Genomic DNA, 20,132 nt, shown 5'->3' on the forward strand with positions numbered 1-20,132 from the left:
CGCAATCGCCAAAATGGATACAAATTGTATGACAGTCAGTCGTTTTATCATTGAACGACAACGAGATTTCCCCGGAGCCACCGGAGAATTTACAACTTTACTCAATTCACTTTTGACATCGTTTAAAGCAATTTCAAGTGCAGTAAACAGAGCTGGAATTCATCAGATATATGGTCTCGCTGGAGAAAGCAACGTAACGGGCGATGACCAGAAGAAACTGGATGTCCTTTCAAACGATGTTTTTATTAATATGCTTGGAGCATCGTTCACTGTGTGCGGAATGGTTTCGGAAGAAAATGAGAAGGTTATAAGAGTACCAGCTCCTAATGAAAAACAAGGAAAATATATTGTGTGCTTTGATCCCTTGGACGGGTCCAGCAATATCGAATGCCTTGCATCAATAGGTTCAATATTTGGAATTCTCAAAAAGGTCAGAAATTGTATCTTGTTTTGTCCCCCGCACCCAATACCGCTCTATGGGCCCCACTTAAAATTCTCCGAAATTTTCACTTGTGCGAAATTATCCGAAAAAAATCATTTCGGGTAGGCATTAGCAATTGCCCTTGAACGAAGTTTGAAGCAATTATTGTAAGTGTGTCCTTTATAAATAACTTTTGCTTGACCGTTTTCGCTTTTGTTCTAGAGAGTTGGACTTTTTCTCACTTTTACTCTGCATTTTTGAGTGATCTAGGTTGCTCTCGTTCTGAATTAAAGTTCGTTCTAAAAAGCGATTGCTAGCGAAAGGAAATCGAAGGCCTTGTAGCTGAGTTGTTAAGATGTCAGACTGTCAACCTGGAGGTACTTAGTTCGAACACCCTGTGGGTTGGATTTTTTTGCACCCACAAATAATTTTGTTTGTAATGATTCAAAACATGTGTGGAGGCCTCAAATGGAAGGATTGGAGGCATTTTTTTGTGATTTGTGAGGAAATCGCAATTCCATTTCTTCAAGTCAGCGCCGACAAAGTTCTTTTTGGCGGAATCTGGAGGCGATGAATTTCAACATCTCGTCGCTACCCGGAACACATTTTAAACACCCGTACAAAAGTGGTAGCGACCTTTTCAATGGGTTCAAATCGTCTACCAATTCCCAAACCGTCTTGTCGCTGCAGAAGATTGACAAGAAGTTATTGAGTTAGCTGACTTCGCTTGTAAGAGAACAAAGAACAGCGTTTTCGTCCAGGGAATATCCGAACGAGACAAAAATAAATTGGAGCGAAAGAACTCAACGACATTCTGCAAGCGAAGATGGAGAGAAAATCGCCGAAGGTCAAGCCAGTAGTCGAGTGGAAATACCGAGGTGTCAGCAGTTTTGTGACGGGAAAGCGCTATTTCTGCAGCGACAAGACATACTTCAATGACAATGGTTTGAAAATAACAAGAATCTATTGAAGAGCTATGTATAACAACTACATAAAGGAACTGAACGACGCCGGAAACACCAAGGTGACAACGTGCCAAAAAGAGGACTGCCAGTAATGCTCGCTCCTGGTAATCATTGGTAAGCTGCTCTTTCAACTCCTCATTGATTGCAAAAAGGTACCTTCAGGTGCCACCGTACTGTCATTAACCTGTTTCAATCCCAGCCACCGAACTTTTGTGCAAAGGTACCCTCAGGTGCCATCGCACAAACTATCCCAGCCCTTTCGATTCCTGTATTGATTGGGGGAAAGTTACCCTGAGGTGCTACAGTTCAATCAGTCATGGGAAGAAACTGTCAAGCGTGCCCGAAAGAAAATCCCGGGGACCGAGAAGACGTACCATTGTGTCTCGTGCAATTCGCACCTTCACCTAACTCAGGATTTAAACGGCGTTCCTGAGCTCGGAGTGCATGCGATGATGCTGTGCAACACATGTGTAGACAACAATGAACGCGATAATGCATTGTTCCAAAAATGACAGTCTAGACAAGCTGCAAGTTGACCTAAACAATCTCCACAATTGGAGTGTCCAAAACTGCCTCCTTTTCAATTACAAAAAGTGCTCTTTTACACAATTTGCTTTCGGGAGTCGTGTCGAGGAGGTTGTACTCTCTCTAGAAAATAATTTGATCCAAGAGAAGAGGGTCGTTAAAGATCTTGGGCTAACTATAGTCGGCACCCTAAATTGGATAGAAAATGTGCGGAATCGAATAGCGAAAGCAATGAAGGCGTTTTATCTCATTCGAAGGAACACAAGCTGCCAAATTTCTATGAAAACTAAGGTTCACTTATATAGAGCTATTATAAGCCCGACATTAATGTTTGCATCTGAATGCTGGGAGCTAAAGCGAAACGAGTATCAAATTGTAGAGCGGTTTAATCAAAAGTTCATGAAATGGATGACAAACAGAAATTGTTACAAATAAGCTATTGTTCAAAGCAATATACTGCCACCACTCTACTTTAAAGTCCTAAAAGATCTTCTACTTTTTAGCAGCATAGTGTCAGGAAAGTACGATGTCGACTTGCGCAACTATTATGTTATTCAATGGGCCTGAAGAAGATCTAGGGCTATACTGCCAGAGATTCGATACGAAGCTCAGAGACTCAATTTTTGGTATAGAACTGGATTTCGGGTGAACATCCTCCAAAGGAAAATTAACTTCTTTGACAACATTAATTTGAAAGGAAGACTTCTAGAATTGATGTGGAAATTTTTCAATGAAATCTGGGCTGAGAATAATTTCTGTAGTTGGATCTTTCTGTGCCTGTGCCAGAACTGTCGTGCAAATTCTATGTTATAAATCCGGGACTTATACTCCCCGTGAAATTGTCACAAAGCCATAATAATAATAATAATAATAATAATAATAATAATAATAATAATAATAATAATAATAATAATAATAATAATGAGAGGTCGAACTTTCAATGCTGACGATATACAATGTGACAAACCAATCTTTACAAATTTTAGTGTCTCAACTCAATTCATCTGAGAAATAATGGTTTCACTGGATGTGAAGAAAGCCAGGGGGCCTGATTGAAGTCCACCAGTTTTCTACCGTAGTTGAAGCACAATGGCTGTTACTCTTGACAAAATTTTTGGAAATATCAAACGAACGGTAAAGGTACCAGACTCGTGGACCGCAGTATCTCCGATCCACAAAAAAGGAAGAGAGACGCCTTTTAGACAACTATAGACCAGTTTCGCTTCTTATCATAATCAGTGAAGTTTTCGATAAGTGTATATATAAAACGTTTTATCCATACTTTGATCAAACGCTTTATCCATAATTTTTTGACAGATCAAACACGGTTTTACGAAACGGAGATAGTTTTTCACCAATATGCTAGGTTTTCTCAAGAAGATACACACGGCACTTGACGAAGACGTGAAAAATGATATAGTCGTCTTCTACACTGAGTTCGCCAACAATGCCTTTGATAGAGGCCACCCATCAGAAATACTAAATAAGGTCTGTTAAAATGGAGTTCGAGGTTGCCTAATGGAGGTTGTGTTCGATTATCTCCAGAACCGTAACCAGTATGTGTGAGTCGGCAGCATTAGTTTTTCATTGTTGGAGGTAAGGAGTTGTGTACCACAAGGGGCCCTCTTCGGCCCCTCTTGTTCTGTGTTTTTATAAATGACTTACCTGATGTTTAACGTTCGGCGATTCTATTTTTATTTGCCGACGATTTATTTTAAATGTTAACAAACCGAGCGAACAAATTCAGATTCATCTTGATTCCCTCAACTCGTGGGTCAACAAAGTGATTTTAGCTGCCGAAAAGGCTGTCAAATAACTTTCCGAGGTTCACAAAGCTGCTTATTCCTCCAGATGATGCGGAGATTCGTTAACGAGAAGCTTTCGGAAATTAATATCTGCACATGGCAAATAGCATGTGATTGCGGCTGTTGCAGAAACAAGTGGGCTTCGCTTTAGAAGACGAACTGGGAGCAACACCCAACAGCGGAAGCTGCGATTTCACTACAACAATCATTTCAAAGTTACACTCCCTCTAAATTAAATTGACCCCGTCTGTCGCATCCTCCGACGTTTGTCGGTTTACGTTTAATTTTTAGTTAAGGTTGACTGTTAGAAGTTTTTTCCTGAGACAGAACAAAAATAGGGAAATAGTTTGGGACAATTCTAATAGAGATCAGAGACAGTTTTACCAGTGTAATTGTAGCTATCAACAGGAATAGAAAATAAAAAAAAGTTTGAAAACGAACTGAAACTCAATTTCAGAAAACCACGTTTTGATATTTGGGAAGAAATCCCATCGAAGCAAACATATAAAATATAGAGAACTTAGTTGCGGTATTTATTAAACAGTGTATATTTAGGAAAGGCTTTGAGAATGTCTAAATTCAGTTTTTCTGTAATTTGGAGCGAAAAGGCTTTAATTAGAAAATGAACACATCAAACCAAACATAGGTTTACAGAATAATGTTATACATCATAAAGTCTCTTCAGTCTGTGGGGGAAGAGTTTCGAAGGTTTTTTCATAATTTTTCTTTGTGTGTACACGTCTGTTTCGTATATTCTCGGATGCATACTCTGGTCTTGAATTTTGACCATTTCGTAAAGTATGTGGCGTTTTTCTTTAGCTTTATTTAAAAAGTACCTTAGCAGTTCTGCGTATCATTTCAATATTTTGTAAACTTAGCAATGCTGCCTATACTTATAGATCGCTTTTGTACGCTGTGAATTTGCTTCAAATATTCTGTTTTTGCGACAGCCCAAACTGGTAAACAGCAATCAACGGAAGATTTCACTAAAGAGTTGTATAAAAGTGAGAGCTCTCATTTTTCCATTCCTAAACTTCTCAATTTGTTGAGCTGATATCTATTTGTAATCATTTTCTTTGGTAATTTTAGAATGTTGCTCCTAAAGTTTAGTTTCTGGTCAATAGTGTTTCCTAGAATAGGCGTTTTATCAACTTAAAACTCTGGCATCAATATCAATTTTTTTGCCAGCTATATTGTCATTATTTTGGTTTTATCTTCTATTAGGACAATTTGATTACTGTTGCACCAGTCTCTGACCAATTTCAAAATATTCCCCATACACAGTGAAGATTGCATCGTTGGCAAGTTTTGCCATTTGAGTTTCATATTTTCAGCAGTTAGTATGTTGCGATGTTAGTATTGCAGTCAGTATAAAAGTTTCTCTGTTTGGGGAACCGAGTGATCCAATTGAATACTAACGGGTTAATTTTAGGTAGTAACTGTCGGAGAGTTTAGTAATATTTGAATGCTGAATTCTGTCAAAGGTTTGTCCAAAATCAATTGAAACGTCTTTCCAGGCTACTTTGCTATCCAAATAATTATGCAATATAATGTTACAGTCTCAGAAGTGCATTTGTCGTAGAAGCTTGTCTTCTGAATCCGTGTTGATTTGTTGGTAACGACTCGTTAGATTGGTCTGCCAGCATAATCCCCTCAATAAAATGTGCAATGGTTGAAGTGACAGATATTGGCCTATAATTATTAGGGCTGTCTGCTTTTTAATTTTAAGGTAAAGGCATTGCTGGGGTCTTTTTCATCTGTTGTGGTACATTATTCAACGTTAGCGAACCGTTAATGATTTCCCGGTTGGGTTCCACAAGACAGTGGGAATTTTTGTAAGAAACTCATGCCGGTAATTCATCCGGTCCTAAGCTCGTGTTTTTATTTTTTTTCTCATTGTTTCATAGATTGTTAGAAAGAATTCAGGTGGCTCTTGTTTTTCAGTAAAACATAGTAGATTTTTTAGCTTGGAAAATGGTGACAAAAGTCTTAAGCATTAGGGTTCATTTACATTGATTCATTTTTTCCTAGCGCTCAAAAAATTTAGTTCCACTTGTCCTTCGATCCCATTCGTCTTTTTATCTGCTATTATTGGATCAGCTGATGTCCAGACAAGAGTCGTTGGGCATGTTATTTCAGTATTCTCCATAAATTCCATAGAAGAAGTTCAATAGCATCGTTTGGTTTCTCAATATCATTGATAACTCTGATGCGGTTGCTTTTTGTTATTTTTCTCTATTACACTTAAACTGTTATCATGATTTGCTTTTCAGGTTCAAAGAAAACAGCAAAATTCTCACAATGAAGATAGGTGTGTAAGACTATCGATTGTTTCTACAAGTACGGTCCATTTTTAAATAATGGGTTCAGTTTCTGATCTCCACGTTTAGGGTCCATTTTTACGTCGGTGATTGTAGCCTCATTCATGAAAAAATCAATATCATACGGATTTAAGTCACTGCCCGTTTTAATCAGGCTATTTGGACCATTCATAGCAATTTCGTCGGTTATATCAGCTAGATATTTTCTCAATCTAACGTCCTTCACAGCCGGGTGGATAGTAATCACAGCCAACAAAGCTGTTTTGTCGGAGAAGAACAGACAGATTTTAGTATGTATTCTACAGAAATCTTCCACTGCATTATTGTTACTATAGACATCAGCTTTCAGTTTCTTCGACTTTCAGTTTCTCGACTAATATTCAAACTCCACCTGCTCTCGGTTTTAAAGTTCCGGTCGCTCCCCGAAAAGTTTATAGTTTGCTATATTTATGGTCTCGTTGTTTTTATCTGTAGTTAGCCATGTTTCAGTAACCAGACAAATATCGGGCTTTATACGTGCAAGATTGCTTAACATTCTTGACACTCCGTTTTTCTTTTTCAGACTGCGAGCGTTGATGAGCAATAAAGATGGGTGGCAAATGGTCAAACTGGTTATCATTATTAATAGCCGCCCTCATCTTCTCAGCCGGCTATTATAGCGCTCCTATTTTTTTTTACAATTCAAAGAATTTGAATTGTATTGGGGCGCTGTCTTTTTACGACTCGAAGAGGAGTATTGGAGAAGTCCTTTTTTAAATCAATTTTATTGGAGTGATTTTTGAAGCGGGAAATGAAACGCGTGAAAAAAATTGGAGTGATTTTGGTGCTGAACAAAAGTGAAGAGCGGAGCGAAAAGAGAGTGGTTTTTGTTCATACCGCTGTTTTTGAGAGAGCGAGAAATTGATGTGTAAAAAAATTTTCTTAGCGAGCAAAATGTTTTTGTTCACCTGCAGTTTTTTTTGTTTGAAGCAGTTTTTTTTTTCATTTATTTTGGTTAAGAGGTTTGGTTATGATTTTCTTTTAATTTTAGGCTGGTTTCGGTAGTGGTTTGAAGGTTTCTGGAGATTCATATGAATTTTATGATAATTCGGAGGATTTTAATGTTTTTTCCAATCCATTCATAGTCCGTTCTAGGTCTAGTACGTCAGGACTTGTCCTGCTATGTTTTTTACTTCGAATAAAAAAATGTTTCGCTTTACTTCATTTTGCCGCTTTTTCAACATTTTGCGTGATATCTTTTTGACTTCTCTAGGCTAGTTTCTCTCTTCTCTCATTCTGCTAAAAGTGATTTTGAACATCAGTTGCTCAGCAAAGCAATTCAAAATGAACAGAGTCAGTATAAAAAATTGAAGTCAGAAGTGGAAACGGGATAAACCCATAAAGCCCAATTTTAGATGCCCGCTATTTGAACGTCGTTCCTATAAGTCTTAGTTAACGTCTCTAATGCTTATTGGTATTGGTATTAGCCCCTGTAGCCTCTCTCTAAGAAACAGAAGTACGTTATGTTCAACTACGAAATGCCATGAAAATGAATCGGACTTAAAAAATGTTTTTGTACAAAAATCTTTTTTTTTCAATATCGATTCTTTCAATCCCAATCATGCTTATTGGAATCAACGGCGGCTATTTTCCGGCAATCTGCCGGGTATGTTTGTACCAGGTCATATTCCTGTTTTTAAGTTGTTATGGATCAGTTCCTATATCAGTTAATGAATTTTTCTCTTTAGTTTGATTGTGCATATGTAAATGTTGCTACAAGTCCACAGTTTAACCTGAATAGTTTTTGATACCAATATTTCAATTTCTGATCTGGATGAGTTTTTCAACCAGCATACGTGCTTTTCCAGATTTTAACACATTTTCCAGCACGCATTGTCACATTTATCTTGATGTTCGCTTGTATACATTTGATTCCTTGCTCTCAGGTAATCCGCTTACTCGAATTCTCGTACTACTTCATTATCTAGTGTACTTGTAACTGTTTTGGTTTGGCAACTCAGCGTTGTCAAGTGATTTTCTAACTGCTCTCGATCGAAGTTTGAAGCAATTATTGTAAATGTGTTGGTCTCTTTATGCAAAATTTTCGCTTGACCGATTTGACTTCTGGAGTGACTTTTACGCCTTCGAATTTTGTCGTTTTGTGTGATCTGAATTTCTCTCTGTCGAAATCAGTATCTTATTTTGCACTTTAAATTTTCTGAGTGGTTATAATGGTATATAATAACCTCTAATGAAGTCATTAGTTGAAGCCCCCTTGGCGATTTTAGCCCCCCCCCTCCCGGACTGAAGCAGGCTGCAAGACTGAAGCAGGCTGCAATAGATTATAGCTCCCACTAGTCGTCCGAGAGCAATTCTTCCGACTTTAGTCGGTTATGTTCAGATATTGCAGTTGCAAGATATCCTCTATTATCTGTTGCATTGCAGTTGGTCGACCCTCTCTTCCGTTTGACATTCAATTTGACAGCTTTGCAAATACAGTTTAATCCCTTGACGTGGCCTATATGGGTGATGCAGTTGCTAGAATGCTTTGTTGATGGTACCAGGTTCCACATTTGTAACAGGCTCTACAATTTGTTTTACGATACACTCTTCTTCACATTAGCCACAGGCATTCAAAAGTCTACAGTTTTTGAATTTGCAGACGCAGGCCGTGCGCCATGCACGAGAGTTTGGTTCACTGTAGCACTGCTCGAAGGGTCTCCGCGTCCATTGGCGAATGTTACTTTCCGCGTCTCTGTCGGTTATTTTGATGAACTTTGGTAATTGGCTGGCTAGTCGTTGAGAACGAAACCAGAAGTTATGTTCCGCATTTGTAACAGGCTCTACAATTTGTGTTACATTACACTCTTCTCCACATTAGCCACACGAGATATTGTCTGTTGGTTTTAGAGAACTATTTGGCGTATTCAGTTCTACAGTTGGTTCGATTACACTGAATTTTTCCGCCTTCTAGCAAGCCAACAATTTCACACAATTGCGTTTCAGGAACCCATGTATCCTGGGAAAGACTATTAAGCTAAATATCAGTACAATTAGGCTAAATATATTTTTGCCTGCTAACAGAATGGTCAACATTTTTCAACAAAGTGGGTAAAATTTCATACACGAAAGATTTAAAGTGCCCAAAAGAATTGTAATTCCATCTCTCTAAATGGCTGTTTCAAAATTTAGTTTTGAATGTGAAAAATATCTTGTATTAACGCCCAGAATTAGCTTCAAACAAGTAGTATTAGTTTTAGTTGAGGATTTGAGTTGTGTTCTCTGGCTTCAATGCGCTCCTTGTGTCCATCCGTAATCAGTTGTCAAACTTTTTCCAATCGTTTTTGTTGTCAGATCTGTAATTATCCAACATGGGGATATCTTTTGTAGTCTGAGCTGTGTTAAGGATATCTAACGGCATTGTGTAGGGAGCTATGTAAAAGATATCTAACGGCATTGTGTAGGGAGCTGTGTAAAGGATATCTAACAGCATTGTGTAGAAACCTGTAGACTGATCAGACAAAGTGTAAGGTCACTTGAGTGATTGTTATAAATATAAAGACTGAAAGAAAAATGCCGATGAATTGAATGAAATAGTTAATGCAAGAGGAAACAGTTTCTTTTTGTAAAACGAATGAAACTGTTTTTATAATAAAGGATTTAATCATCTAAAAATACTAAGGGACTCTGTCTCGTTTGAGTTCAGTTTACGTCAGGCCTTCAAAAGTCTACAGTTTTTGAAATTGCAGACGCAGGCCATGTACATGAGTTTGATTCACTGTAGCACTGCTCGAAGTGTCTCCACATCCATTGGAGAATTTTACTTTTTGCGTTTCTGTCGGTTATCTTGATGAACTTGTGTAATTGGTTCGCTAGCCGTTGAGAACGAAACCAGAAGTTATTTTCCGCATTTGTAACAGGCTCTACAATTTGTTATGTTACTTTCTTCTTATTGGCCACACGACAATTTGTCTGTTGGATTTCGAGAACTATTTTGCCTAATCAGTTCTACAGTTGGGTCGATTACACTGATGAGTTTTCCGCCTTCTAGCAAGCCAACAGTTTCACACCACCGCGTTCACGAACCCATGCATCCTGGAAAAGACTATTGAGCTAAAGATCACCACAATTAGGCTAAAAATAAATTTGCCTGCCAGCAGAATTGTCAACATTTTTCAACGAAGTGGGTAAAATTTCATACAAGATTGATTTAAACTGCCCGAAAAATTGTAATTCCATCTCTCTAAATGGCTCTTTCAAAATTTAGTTATGAATGTGAAAATATCTTGTATTAACGCCCAGAAGTAGCTTCAAATAAGTAGTAGTAGTAGTTTTAGTTGAGGATTTGAGTTGTATTCTCTGGCTTCAATGCGCTCCTTGTGTCCATCCGTAATCAGTTGTCAAACTTTTTCCAATTGTTTTTGTTGTCAGATCTGTAATTATCCAACATGGGGATATCGTTTGTAGTCTGAGCTGTGTTAAGGATATCTAACGGCATTGTGTTGGGAGCTATGTAAAGGATATCTAACGGCATTGTGTAGGAAGCAGTAGGGAGCTGTGTAAAGGATATCTAACAGCATTGTGTAGAAACCTGTAGACTGATCAGACAAAGTGTAAGGTCACTTGAATGTTTGTTATAAATATAAAGACTGAAAGAAAAATGCCGATGAATTGAATGAAATAGTTAATGCACGAGCAAACAGTTTCTTTTTGTAAAACAAATGATTTGAAAACTGTTTTTTTAATAAAGGATTTAATGATCTAAAAATACTAAGGGACTCTGTCTCGTTTGAGTTTAGTTTACGTCAGGCCTTCAAAAGTCTACAGTTTTTGAAAGTGCAGACGCAGGCCATATACATGAGTTTGATTCACTGTAGCACTGCTCGAAGTGTCTCCACATCCATTGGAGAATTTTACTTTTCGCGTCTCTGTCTGTTATCTTGATAGACTTGGGTAATTGGTTCGCTGGTTGTTGAGATTGAAACAAGAAGTTATGTCCAGCAACAGAGAGCACTGGTCTGTGGCATTCGTACGTACGTTACGTAGCCGATCGAGTCATAGAGCCGGTATCAAGATACTTCAGATTAACAAAAGAGTAATCGTAGTGACCAGATTGTACTTTTGTGAGAAATAAAATGTCTAGTAACTGAATAAAATGGTACAGGGAGGATATTTAACTTAAGTAAACGAGAGCAGTCAACTTGTCCAAGAATCCATTTCCATGCTTTTCTCTGTATGAACTCGACAATTATCATCCCTCAACATTATGGTAGTTATCAACCGACGAGTACGTAATAATTGGCAGTATCATGCTCTAGTACATGTTTAGCTTGGTTCTATAGTTTAAATATAATGGTGTATTGCGCCTGATAATTTAAAGAACATTTAAGGCTTTTGAGGCGCTCTGTTTCAAATGAGGAATCAAACTAAGATTGTTGCTAAGGATTACCCTTAGGTCTTTCTCCTGGTTTAAATATCTTAGACTTCGACCACTATAGGTAAAACTTTCATTGCTCGTGCTACTGATTGATAAGTGTGCACATTTGTCTAGATTGAAGCTCGTTCTCTTATCAACGATCCACTGGTTGATGTCTTTGAATTCATCCTGGAAGTTCAATCCGCTTTTTCTAAGAGGAACGAATTTTGCGTCATCGGCAAAGAGAAAAGGTTCAGATAGGGGACAAATATCAATAATAAATACATTGAACAGTAACGGAGATATAGTAGCCCCTTCAGGAACACCACTGTTAGCAATAAAGGAAGATGAAAGACAGTTTTTTTTCCTTGGACACTTTGGGATCGATTTGATAGGTAACATTCGAGTAGTTTTAAAAGGTTTCCTCGAATACCTGTTTGATGCAGTTTTGTTAGAAGTCTTTTCGAAATCGTTGTAAACTATTTGAATTTGTTCTCTGTTGCAAATAGCATTGTAGATTTCGTCGAGATATACTACAAAATTCACTGCGGAAGGGCGACATCTTCGAAAACCGAATTGTCTGTTGTTTAGATATTCTTTGTATTGGGGATATAAATGGTAAAACAAGCAAATTTAGGACCTTTTCATCAATGTTTAATAATGAAACCGGTCTATTTTTCAACTTTAGCTTTATTTCCCTTTGAATTGAATTGAAGTGACAACAGAGCACTTACAAGACGAAGGAAATTTACCCAGATGCAAAGTTTCCGAATAATTGTATAGATTGATCTTGAAACAGTTAATGCAAGAGGAAACAGTTTCTTTTTGTAAAAGGAATGATTTGAAAACTGTTTTTATAATAAAGGATTTAATGATCTAAAAATACTAAGGGACTCTGTCCCGTTTGAGTTCAGTTTAGGTCAGGCCTTCAAAAGTCAACAGTTTTTGAATTTGCATTCGCAGGCCATGCGCGCAATGTACATGAGTTTGGTTCCCTGTTGCACTGCTCGAAATGTCTCCACATCCATTGGAGAATTTTACTTTTCGCGTCTCTGTCGGTTATCTTGATGAACGTGGGTAATTGGTTCGCTAGTCGTTGAGAACGAAACCAGAAGTTATGTTCCGCATTTGTAACAGGCTCTACAATTTGCGTTACATTACACTCTTCTCCACCTTAGCCACACGAGGTATTGTATGTTGGTTTTCGAGAACTATTTGGCGTATTCAGTTCTACAGTTGGTTCGATTACACTGAATTTTTCCGCCTTCTAGCAAGCCAACAATTTCACACAATTGCGTTTCAGGAACCCATGTATCCTGGGAAAGACTATTAAGCTAAATATCAGAACAATTAGGCTAAAAATATATTTGCCTGCTAACAGAATTGTCAACATTTTTCAACAATGTAGGTAAAATTTCATACAGGAAAGTTTTAAGGTCCCCAAAAGAATTGTAATTCCATCTCTCTAAATGGCTGTTTCAAAATTTAGTTTTGAATGTGAAAAATATCTTGTATTAATGCCCAGAATTAGCTTCAAACAAGTAGTATTAGTTTTAGTTGAGGATTTGAGTTGTGTCCTCGGGCTTCAATGCGCTCCTTGTGACCATCCGTAATCAGTTGTCAAATTATTTCCAATTGTTTTTGTTGTCAGATCTGTAATTATCCACCATGGGAATATCTTTTGTAGTCTGATCTGTTTAGGATATCTAACGGCATTGTGTAGGAAGCTATAGGGAGCTGTGTAAAGGATATCTAACGGCATTGTGTAGAAAGCTGTAGACTGATCAGACAAAGTGCAAGGTCACTTGAATGTTTGTTATATATAAAGACTGAAAGAAAAATGCCGATGAATTGAATGAAATAGTTAATGCAAGAGGAAACAAGTTTCTTTTTGTAAAACGAATGATTTGAAAACTGTTTTTATAATAAAGGATTTAATGATATCAAAATACTAAGGGACTCTGTCCCGTCTGAGTTCAGTTTAGGTCAGGCCTTCAAAAGTCAACAGTTTTTGAAATTGCATTCGCAGGCCATGCGCCATGTACATGAGTGTGGTTCCCTGTTGCACTGCTCGAAGTGTCTCCACATCCATTGGAGAATTTTACTTTTCTCGTCTCTGTCGGTTACCTTGATGAACTTGGGTGATTGGTTCGCTAGTCGTTGAGAACGAAAGCAGAAGTTATGTTTCGCATTTGTAACAGGCTCTACAATTTATATTACACTCATCTCCACATTAGCCACACGTCAATTTGTCTGTTTGTTTTCGAGAACTATTTGGCGTAATCAGTTCTACAGTTGGGTCGATTACACTGATGAGTTTTCCGCCTTCTAGGAAGCCAACAATTTCACACCACTGCGCGTTCACGAAGCCATGCATCCTGGAAAAGACTTTTGAGCTAAAGACCACAACAATTAGGCTAAAAATAAATTTGACTGCCAGCAGAATTGTCAACAGTTTTCAACAATGTGGGTAAAATTTCAAACATGAAAGCTTTAAAGTGCCCAAAAAAATTAATTTCATCTCTCTAAATGGCTGTTTCCAAAGTTTTGTTATGAATGTGAAAAATATCTTGTATTAACGTCATGAAGTAGCTTCAAACAAGTAATAGTAGTGTTAGTTGAGGATTTGAATTGTGTCTTCGGGCTTCAATGCGCTCCTTTTGTCCATCCTTAATCAGTTGTCAAACTTCTTCCAATTGTTTTTTTATCAGATCTGTAATTCTGCACCATCCGGATATCTTTTGTAGTCTGAGATGTGTAAAGGATATCTAATGTCATTTTGTAGGAGGGAGCTGTGTAAAGGATATCTAACGACATTGTGTAGGAAGCTGTAGACCTATCAGACAGTGTAAGGCCACTTGACTGTTTGTAATATATATATATATATATATATAATAGTCAAGTGACCATACACTTTGACTGATCAGTCTGCAGCTTCCTACAGAATGCCGTTAGATATCTTTTACACAGCTTCCTACACAATGACGTTAGATATCCTTTAAACAGCTCCCTACATCTTCCCACTCAATGCCGTTAGAAAGAAAGACTAAATATATAAAGACTCAAAGAAAACTGCCGATGAATTGAATGAAAGAGTTAATGCAAGAAGAAACAGTTTCTTTTTGTAAAACGAATCATTTGAAAATTGTTATTTTTATAAAGGATTGAATGATCTAAAAATACTGAGGAACTCTGTCCCGTTTGAGTTCACTTTACGTCAGGCATTCAAATCTCTACGTTTTGTGAAATTGAAGTCGCAGGCCATGTACATGGTTTGGTTCACTGTAGCACTGTTCAAACCATCTCCACATCCATTGGAGAATTTTACTTTTCGTGTCTCTGTTGGTTATCTTGATGAACTTGGGTAATTGGTGTGCTGGTTGTTGAGAGCGCAACCAGAAGTTATGTCCAGCAACAAGGAGCACTGGTCTGTGGCACTCGTACGTACGTTTTGTAGCCGATCGAGTAATAGAGCCGGTATCAAGATACTTCAGATTAACAAAAGAGTAATCGTAGTGACCAAATTGTACTTTTGCGAGAAATAAAATGTCTAGTAACTGTAAATATAATGGTACAGGGAGGATATTTAACTTTAGTAAACGAGAGAAGTCACCTTGTCCAAGGACCAATTTGCATGATTTTCTCTATATGAACTCGACAATTCTCATCCCTCATCATTATGGAAGTTATCAACCGACGAGTACGTAATAATGGGCAGTATCATGCTCTAGTACAAGTTTAGCTTGGTTCTATAGTGTAAATATAATGGTGTATTGCGCCTGATAATTTAAAGAACCTTTAAGGCTTTTGAGGCTCTTTGCTTCAAATGAGGAATCAAACTATTATTGTTGCTAAGGATTACCCCTAGGTCTTTCTCCTGGTTCAAATTTTTTAGACTTCGACCACTAAAGGTAAAACTTTCATTGCTCGTGCTACTGATTGATAACTGTGCACATTTGTCTAGATTGAAGCTCATTCTCTTATCAACGCTCCACTGGTAGATGTCTTTCAATTCATCCTGGAAGTTCAATCCGCTATTTCTAGGAGAAATGAATTTTCCGTCATCGGCAAAGAGAAGAGGTTCAGATAGGCGGAAAATATCAATAATAAATACATTGAATTGTAACGGAGATATAGTAGCCCCTTCAGGAACAACACTGCTAGCAATAGAGGAAGATGAAAGACAGTTTTTTTTCCTTGGACACTTTGGGATCGATTTGATAGGTAACATTCGAGTAGTTTTAAAAGGTTTACTCGAATACCTGTTTGATGCAGTTTTGTTAGAAGTCTTTTCGAAATCGTTGTAAACTATTTGAATTTGTTCTCTGTTGCAAATAGCATTGTAGATTTTGTCGAGATATACTACAAAATTCACTGCGGAAGAGCGACATCTTCGAAAACCGAATTGTCTGTTGTTTAGATATTCCTTGCAGTGGGGATATAAATGGTAAAACAAGAAAATTTAGGACGTTTTCGTCAATGTATAATAATGAAACTGGTCTGTATTTTTCAACGTTAGCTTTATTTCCCTTTGAAGTGACAGTTATAGTGACAATAGAGAACTTACAAGATGAAGGAAATTTACCCAGTTGCAAAAATTTGCGAATAATTGTATAGATTTACCTTAAGGATGGCGCACATTTTTGGAAAAGTAGTAGAGGTAACACGTCAGGTCTCATACTTTTACTAACATCTAAGACCTCGAGAGTTTGTGATTCGAGAATCTTATTGATAAGGCAGATTTGAAGACAAGAATGTTGTGGATTGGATAAGAACAGATAAAAACAGAAAAAAAAATTAGGCTCATCGTTTATGGTAATGCATATTGATTGAGAAAGCGGAAGTGTTTGTAGAGCATGCTGCTTGATCTGCTTGCTGCAAGGCTCTCTTCGTGAGTGGTTAGGTCATTTGAAATCTTTTGATTAGCCGTTTCTCTAAGTCGTTTGACTTTAACGCGAGTTATGGAAAGTTAGCGACAGACAGTATTTAGTTTGATTAGCAAATTGGAAGAGTTTATCCATGAAGCCATGAGGCTGTGTTTTGTTCGGATCGGTACCGGCTTTTTCATCTTTTCTTCTACCACTTCTACCAATTTTCAATCATAAGATCAATGTTGGTCCAACAGTATGGTAAGAATGGATCGTGCCCGATAAAGTCAGAGAAGCAAATAATCATCGTCGCAAAAAAGTAAAATACGCTTATAATACGTAAAAATACGCGGAAGGTGTTTAGTTTGTTTGATCAGTACTTAAGCTAGAATGGGCTTATAATCAGACCTAAGGTTACCTACTTCAGAGGCATACTGTGAACGCCGACAAAGCTAAACAACTCCTTTGCAAAGCAGCTCAAAATTTTCTCAGTTTACGCGAATAATTAAATGCGAAAACTGAAGCAGTATTGTTTTTTGCCTTCAACACCTCCGTATCGATTTGAACGCTACTTTCAAGTTAATTTGAGATAGTATCAATTCAAAATAGTCATAGTATCGGCCAACGCGATTTTGTTGATTTTGGTATTCGTCGTCACTAGTACCTTCATTCAACTTCACGCCCAAGTTTTTATCAGATTCGTAGTCGCGACGCGGTGTTTTCAAAGTCAATAGGAAACAGAAGAGAAGTTCTCTCTATTTGAAAAGAAAAAATTCGAGAGATCACGTGAAATCAGATATGCCTCCAGCAGATATAATCACTCAATTAAGTGTTTCCAAACTTGAAATTCTTTTTGTTAGTTTAAAGACATGTGATGGAGAACTGTATACGATTTGGAACATTACAGTGCGAAGAAAATTATCGAACTGAAAATTTAGTTTTCCTGGAAAGATGTAGGGGTTCGTTCAAAAAAGAGGCATAAAGATGGAATAAACTTCTGAAAATATGCTAATTATTTTTTAACTGAGGCTAAGAGAATGTGTAACTAGCTTCTCATTCCACAGTTTTAAATAGTTTTGCAAAGACTTCAGGGAGATATTGATTTTTTTGAATTGATGCAAATATTGTTTGTCTTTTTTATATCAAATTTTTCTGCTGAATTTGAACCATACGGTTATAGTTTTAAATGAGAAAAGGCCGAGGAAGAAGGTAATGGGAAGTTTTTCATTTAAAAAAGACAAAGACGACTACTGTAATTGCTTCCAATTTGACTCGAGAGAGATTGGTAGGGATATCCCTATTAAATGCTCTCCAGTCAATTTTGAAGTAATTATTGTAGTTGGTTGTCTTTTGCGCATTTTTTTTTTCAATTGACAGCTTATATTCTGGAACATTTTTCCACTTGTTTGAGTGACTTGACTTTAAAGCAACTTTTTCATGCTTGACTTCTCCAGTTTTGCTTGATTAACATTGCTCTCATTTGGACTTTAAAGCCGCTAGCTTAATTTGTAGTTTCTACTGAAATTCGAATAAAAGTGCACCGAAATTGGTTCCATTATCACTCAGCTAGAATACGCCCTAATAAACCATTTGAAGCCCGTGTGAATTATCCTAGTAATTTATTCAAAATACTACTAGGCCCCCGAATAAAATTAAGCCAACGCATGTCGCTCGAGAGCAATTCATTATTTGACCTCGTGTTTTTTTTTCAGTTTATATATCCATATTTTTGGGCAATTATTTTGGATAGCCACTAATTTAGTTAATTATTTTTTTTAATGATTTGAGTTATTGCGTCGCTTTGAAGTTCTTATGTTTTAGCCTGATACTAACGAGCCCTTCAAAGAAGAGGATGTTCTTCAATCGGGAGACAATTTTGTTGCTGCTGGTTATACTTTATACGGAAGTGCCACTATGCTTGTCTTAGCCCTAAAAAATCACGGTGTGCATGGTTTCATGTATGACCCAGTGAGTAAATTTCCAGTGTTGACAAAATTATTTCTGTGATAAGTTTTTTTGTTTATATGTTGCAATTAGCAAAACGGTACTTAAGCACTTAGGAATTTAATTGTTAACGAAACTGTGGCTTGATACTCTGAATTTTGTCCGAAAGCCGTGGGTTGCTGGTAGTTAGTATCTCGTTTTTTGGAAGGTCCTTGAATCACAAAGAGTAACCGCCAAGGTTTAACCTGTCATTTGTACCTTTTAAGACGATTGGTGAGTTCGTTCTGACGGATCCGGATATGCGTGTCAAAGAGAAAGGCAAGATTTACAGCACAAATGAGGGATACTTCAAGTATCTCAGCCCTGGAATCCAGAAATACATCGACGCCAAGAAGTTCCCACAGGTAATTTATAGGAAACTCATTATGCAGCATGATTACCTGCACGGCTAATTTTTGGTGTGCCTGAAAGTACTGAATGTATGTAATACATTGCATCAAAGTTGGACCAATGACATCCTCTTAAAGTTCAACTCAACAGAGAATTACCTCATGAGTGAATTTTTCAGATTTCAGCGTTTGTTTTTGATTACTCCTAAAAAGTTTGAGATTTCGTAAAAAAAAGTTTGAGCCATTTATAGTTTTGACGTAATTTGCATTTTCTCCAAAAAGCTCCCTTTGGTCAGTATTTCGGAGGGAAACGGTGTGAAAGGTATCTAAAAGTATCTAAAAGTTCACTATGATAGCTTTTGCCCTACCCTAGAGTGGAGAACCATATGGTGCGAGGTACATTGGGTCCATGGTGGCAGACATGCACAGAACCATCAAGTACGGCGGAATCTTCATGTACCCTGCCAACACCAAGTCCCCAAATGGCAAACTGAGACTACTTTACGAGTGCAACCCAATGGCATTCATTGTGGAACAAGCAGGAGGAGCAGCTTCCAATGGAAGTCAAAGAATCTTGGAGATTGAGCCAAAATCCATCCACGAGAGAGCCCCCATCTTCATTGGGTCAAAGAAAGACGTGGAAGAGGTATTGGAATATATACAGAGACATGACCACAATTGATTTAAAGTTTGATTATATTGTTGGTTGTATAAGTTGGGTTCCAAAATAGAGCAAGCTGTCTATTTAGAAGAAGGCACAAAGCCTAAAGGATAAATTGAGAGAAGTGTGTTTGAGAGAATTTTCCTTGAATGATTTATTTTATTGATCATTTGTCTGGATTTTGCTGTTCAATTTGACTACGTTTATCGGTACAACCTGACAATAAGCTCAACGGTTTGAAAGAAAAAAATTTTTAAAATGTTTCCCTTCTTAATCTTAAAATAAGCTGAGAGAGATTGATGCATCTAGTAATCTAATCTAGCTTGCTAAATTTTGGTTTGAATAAAAAGCTCTGATGTTGTTAAGGTGACGTTTCAAGTATAAGTATACATTAACGTCTTTTGTATTATAGTGTCTTATAGAGTGATATAGTCTTACATAATGAACTGGTTTTTATACTCAATCGGGAAAAGCCAAATTGGTGATCTGGTTGTCACTTTTATTCTTGCCTTGGTGCTCTGATTTGTAGATCAATATTAGGTGAGATTGTATGTGCCTTATAGATTGTGAACTAGTCTATTATAAATCTTGTTTTCTATTTCCTGAGAAAACCTTTTGGAGAATTGAACATTTCCGTCATGATAAGTAGCGTGTCGAGGAAGCTGTAGATGTAAGTTTATTTCCAGACCTACAGAACCCTTTGGCAGATGAGCACTGTTGTTATTCATAGATGTTTTTGCGAGCTGAGGAACTCTTCATAACATCTAAAACTCAATTTGGATCTCTAACGTAATTTAAGATTTTTTGAATACCTGTTTTTTCGCACAATCTAGCATGC

The 20,132-nt window shown here is 37.3% G+C and overlaps 1 protein-coding gene across 1 annotated transcript; it reads left to right on the forward strand.

The window, feature by feature from the left end:
* On the forward strand, positions 1–19,415 carry LOC142336190 (fructose-1,6-bisphosphatase 1-like). The gene is made up of 4 exons (XM_075384827.1): positions 1–430; positions 18,122–18,268; positions 18,511–18,648; positions 19,007–19,415. The coding sequence occupies exons 1-4, from the start codon at positions 14–16 to the stop codon at positions 19,313–19,315; spliced, it is 1,011 nt and encodes a 336-aa protein (XP_075240942.1). The 5' UTR covers positions 1–13; the 3' UTR covers positions 19,316–19,415.
* Positions 19,416–20,132: the final 717 nt, after the last annotated feature.

This window comes from Convolutriloba macropyga, chromosome 3, assembly GCF_964194025.1.
Source record: "Convolutriloba macropyga chromosome 3, txConMacr16.3, whole genome shotgun sequence".
NCBI classification, from domain to species: domain Eukaryota; kingdom Metazoa; phylum Xenacoelomorpha; order Acoela; family Convolutidae; genus Convolutriloba; species Convolutriloba macropyga.